This window comes from Aptenodytes forsteri, unplaced genomic scaffold, assembly GCF_000699145.1.
Source record: "Aptenodytes forsteri isolate BGI_AS27 unplaced genomic scaffold, ASM69914v1 Scaffold419, whole genome shotgun sequence".
NCBI classification, from domain to species: domain Eukaryota; kingdom Metazoa; phylum Chordata; class Aves; order Sphenisciformes; family Spheniscidae; genus Aptenodytes; species Aptenodytes forsteri.
The window spans coordinates 164984-169168 of NW_008795256.1; the positions used below are offsets into that span (position 1 = coordinate 164984).

At 55.5% G+C, this 4185-nt stretch overlaps 1 protein-coding gene across 1 annotated transcript in view; it reads right to left on the reverse strand.

Moving 5' to 3' along the window:
• Positions 1-4185, reverse strand: part of RNF115 (ring finger protein 115) — a 17482-nt gene that overhangs the window by 6840 nt on the left and 6457 nt on the right. The window contains exons 3-5 of the mRNA XM_009279155.1: positions 3867-3981; positions 3169-3252; positions 2002-2053 (exon numbers count right to left, since the gene is read on the reverse strand). Of these exons, the coding sequence (XP_009277430.1) occupies positions 2002-2053; positions 3169-3252; positions 3867-3981 (251 nt within the window). The remainder of the gene's footprint in view (positions 1-2001; positions 2054-3168; positions 3253-3866; positions 3982-4185) is intronic.

Here is a 4185-nt window from a genome sequence, read left to right on the forward strand (position 1 = left end):
GTCACAGCGCCGGGGCCCGCCAGCCTGCGGAGAAACCCGGGGAGGGGGGTGCACGAAAACACCCAGGAACCCGCAGCAAGGCATCCCCATCCCGAGCCACAGCTCGGAGCCGAGAGCCCCCTCGGCCACCCTCACCTGCAAAAACCCATTTGGTTTTATTCCTTCCGCGACTCAGATCGCCCGCGGATTAAAGTAACGGCTGAGGCGGGCACTGAAGGTTTACGGTAAGAAAAAAAAAAAAAAAAAAAATTTCCTAGGACGCAACAGAACAAGGCCTGTCAGACAATAAACCCTCCGTGTGCCAGGTGGGAGCAAGCTGCTGCTGCTGCTGCCGCCGCCGCTCACCCTCAACACGCCCGGGGCCAGGCTCCGCGCCGCAGAAGCGACATTCAAAGGAGCGGCGTCCTCCGTTTTACTGCGGGAATTAAACGCCGCAGAGCGTAACAGGCGGGCTGTTCCCTTCTTACTCGTACTAGACCCTCGTCACGCGTTACGACACGATCAGGGCGGCTTAATTTCCATTTCACACCAAATTAGCTCACTTTAAAAGTCTCTTGCATTGCCTGGTTCGATCCGCTACTGGAGGAAAGGGAGAAGTCAAGTTTATGACCTGTTCTCTGAATTAATACCCCGCAGACAAAGGGCTTCGCTTGTTCTCCTGCTGGTGATGATCAAGATACAGCTCTGCCCGCCTGCAGCCACACTGCTGAGAGAGGGCTTTCATTTATTATTCATCCTAAAAGCCATTTAAATTTACACAGCGCCTTTCACGCAGAGGCATCCCGAAGCTCTTTGTAAACCGACGCGTGGGCTATAAGACGAGATCGCTTCATCTCGCTGAAACACGGGCACTTCTGGGATACGGCGCTGGGGAGGAGCAACGTAACGGCAACGGTTTTGTTCGGGAGACAAATGGATCCGGCTGAAGGCGAGGGGAGGAGAGGCAAACCAGCCGTACACGGGGAACGTGGAAGCAAACAGGAGGGATCCAGATCCGAAACGCAACGCTGTAGAGGAATTTCAGCTATTTGGTGACCCCGTTTCTGGCACTGAACCGAGTGGCTTTGCTGCAGCACGCCAAGGAGGGCTCAGCCACAACACAGACCCCCAAATCTACCCAGGGATAACCCCTGGCCGACGAGCTGCGACTCAAGGCATCGGGGGGCTCACCTGGCAGGACCGAGGAACAGTTAAAACTCCTCAGTAACGGAGCAAACGAATAACCTGATCTCTGAGCAAGGTCTGCTGGCAGAGGAGGCGCACAGAAATTTTATTTCCATCTCTTTTACACAGCTCGGCCGAACTCCTGAGGGGAGACAGAGCCCCGAGGAACAGAGCCTGCGACCGGAGCCTAAAGCCGCCCTCCCTTCCCCAGGGTCTGGAAGAGGAGCTGCCGCCGCAGCCACGAGCCCAGGGCGAGTCAGGCGAGGGCACAGCACGAACTCAGGGTGCGTATCCGCGGAGCTCGGCTCCGGCTGTCGGCACGTGCCCGGCTGTTTGAGACTTTAGGTAACGGGGTAAGAAAAGACGCTGCCAGCCCTCGCTGCCCAACGGCCCCTTGCTCCGAGGTCCACGCGACTGAATTACAAGACAGGGATTTTGTTCCAAGTTTGGACTTTTTAGACAGCTGCCAACTTTCAGTTGGTAAAAGTCGGAGCAGCAATGAGCGGGGAGGAAAGGGCGGTCAGGCAACACCCTCCCCGGCTGGCTGAGCATCACCGACACACGTCCCAGCATCTGCCAGCACCAGGGGCCAGGGCGTCTTTCTAGCACGCTGCTCTTCCCGCCCTGCCCAGCGAGCAAACCCCTGGCAGCCTCAGCGGCCTCCTCGAAATTTGCCAAGTTCCTGAAAACGCCTGTGAAGATCAGCTGTCCTTTTTACAAGACGCCTTTGTGTACCGCACCCGGAGCCGAGGCTGAAAACCTCTTCACGGCTAGTTTTTTAAAAAAAAAAAAAACACAAAACCCAAACCAAACCAAAAGCACGACAGCAAAACTCACCTCTGCGAACTGTGTGGAGGGGCTGTCGTCTATGCCGCTGCCATCTAGGAAACTGGAGAGAAACAGGCGAGTGAGAGCAGGTCTCCCTTCCAGAAACCAGCTCCCCTTCTGGGGTCAAGCCCCGTGTGGTCTGAGAGGAGAAAGGGATGAGCAAACACAGCCTGCCTGCGTGAACGCGGCGGAATAATTCCTAGGGACAGAAAAGGACTGTTAAAATTAAAGGGCTTCTTTGCGTGCCAGCACACCACGCACAACCTGACCGTGGAAGAAACCCGGTTTCTAACTCTCTGGACTCTGGAAGAGCCTCCTAGGAGGAGGCATTCGAGATGGAGCATCGTCATTCTGCAAACGGGACCGCGTGCGAAGTGCCCCGCAGGGCCCCTCCCATCTCGCCTTAAGCGACGGGTATACACTTCTGTTCAAGAAGGGGACGCAGCGTGACATTAAGCCCTCTCCTCAGCAACACCCGGCCCCAGATTCCTCCTCTGGCAAGTCTCAGATAGCGAAGGTTCACGTAACCGCTGGTGCCCTTTCGCCTTGCCTACCCCCAACCCAAATAAAGCGGTTTCCTCAGCCGTTACTCAAGAGCGAACACGGTAAGCACTGAACAGGCATCATTTTGGATCCCTCATTCGCCAGCAGCGTGTTCTGCTGGGCGACCAACGACCAAATCCTAGAGAGAAAAGGTATTTCTTTCTCTCTTGGCCCGAGCCGTGAGCTTGGAGAAGCGGTCAGGAGGCTGAGCTGAGGCCAACAGAGGGAAAAAAAACAAAAAAGAAAGGTACCGTGAGTCACTGAGATTCTAGCTTGATTCCTTAAAAAAAATAATGCTTTTTGCTCTAACGGACCAAAGAAACGGGCGCCAAAAACCCGTAAGCGCTTTTGTTCACGGGACCTTGTACAGCCTTAATTCACAACTCCCATCTTCTTGGAAGTCTTCCCCAAACCCCTCCACGTGGCTCTAGCACGGGACCGACGGCCACTTGTATTTTCAGTCTCATCCGGTATTAAGTCCAAAATTCGCGCTAATAGATAAGCTTTTCCTTCGCGTTCCTTATTTTATCCGCGTTGCCCACGGTTTTTAGAGGCTTTACACCAGGCATCTTATAAACCCAGAAGAAACGTAAGCGGGTGGTAAAACACGCGGTGCACCGACGTGTACGTCACCTGGAATCATCTGTGACTTCTTCGATAAAGCCAGATTCACACCTCGGGCAAGTGTACTCCTGTAAAGAGAGAGGAAACTGGTTTTAGCCACCGAGCACTTAGCTTGAGGTTTCGGGAAAAAGACAGAGCTCGAAAGGTTACAGGCCAGGAGTCTCAGGTGGATTCCTGAGCTCCACCTCCCCGCGAAGGCACTCTGGAAGGCCAGCCTCTCGGTTTCATTAGGAGGATGGCCAAAGCCCGGTGGTTACAGCAGATATTATTAACCTCAATTGACAGCTGCGGAACAGAAAAACACCCTTATCGAGATCACGCAAGGTTAGCGGCGGACCGAGGAAAAATAAGTTAAGAAACCCAACGCACCCACAGCCTCAAGCCCGTCCGGATAACGACGTTGAAGAAAAGAGCCATTTACAAGCCTGGCGCGAAGCACCGGGACAAGGCCAGTTCCCCGCCCCGCTGGCGGAAAGCACGGCAACGAAACCGGCGTCAGAAAGCCGACGAGCTGCCGGTAACGCAGCTCCGACGGGGAGCTGGATTTGCTGCCGCTCGCGCCACGGGGAAGACGGCTCTCACGGGGAACTTGCAGAGATGCTCCACCATCATCAGACTTAGAGCATAAATATTTTTTTACTCCTTAGCGTGGCCTCCCAAGGCCACGAAATCCCAATCCAAAAGGCTCAAACGTGCACCCTTCCCACTGCCGGCTCCCTCCGAGCCCGCCCTGCCAGCCGAGGCGCTGCCGGACCAGCAGCAAGGTGCTGGCCACCGGTAAAGCAGGACGGAGGCGGATGGGCTTGCTCTGCGACTGCAAAGCTTTTAAGGACGGGAGAGAGGGAACCGGATAATCCAGAGGCTTCCCTGCTCTGGAATATGCTGCCAGGGCCATCAAAACAGGATCTGCTGCAAGGGGAGGATAAGAAGCAGCCAGGCTGGGTGGACAGGCAGGCGTGCACAGCCAGAGCGCGGGGCACGGAGAAAGAGGCACCTCTGGGTCCACCTCGCAGCCGTCCCCTGAAC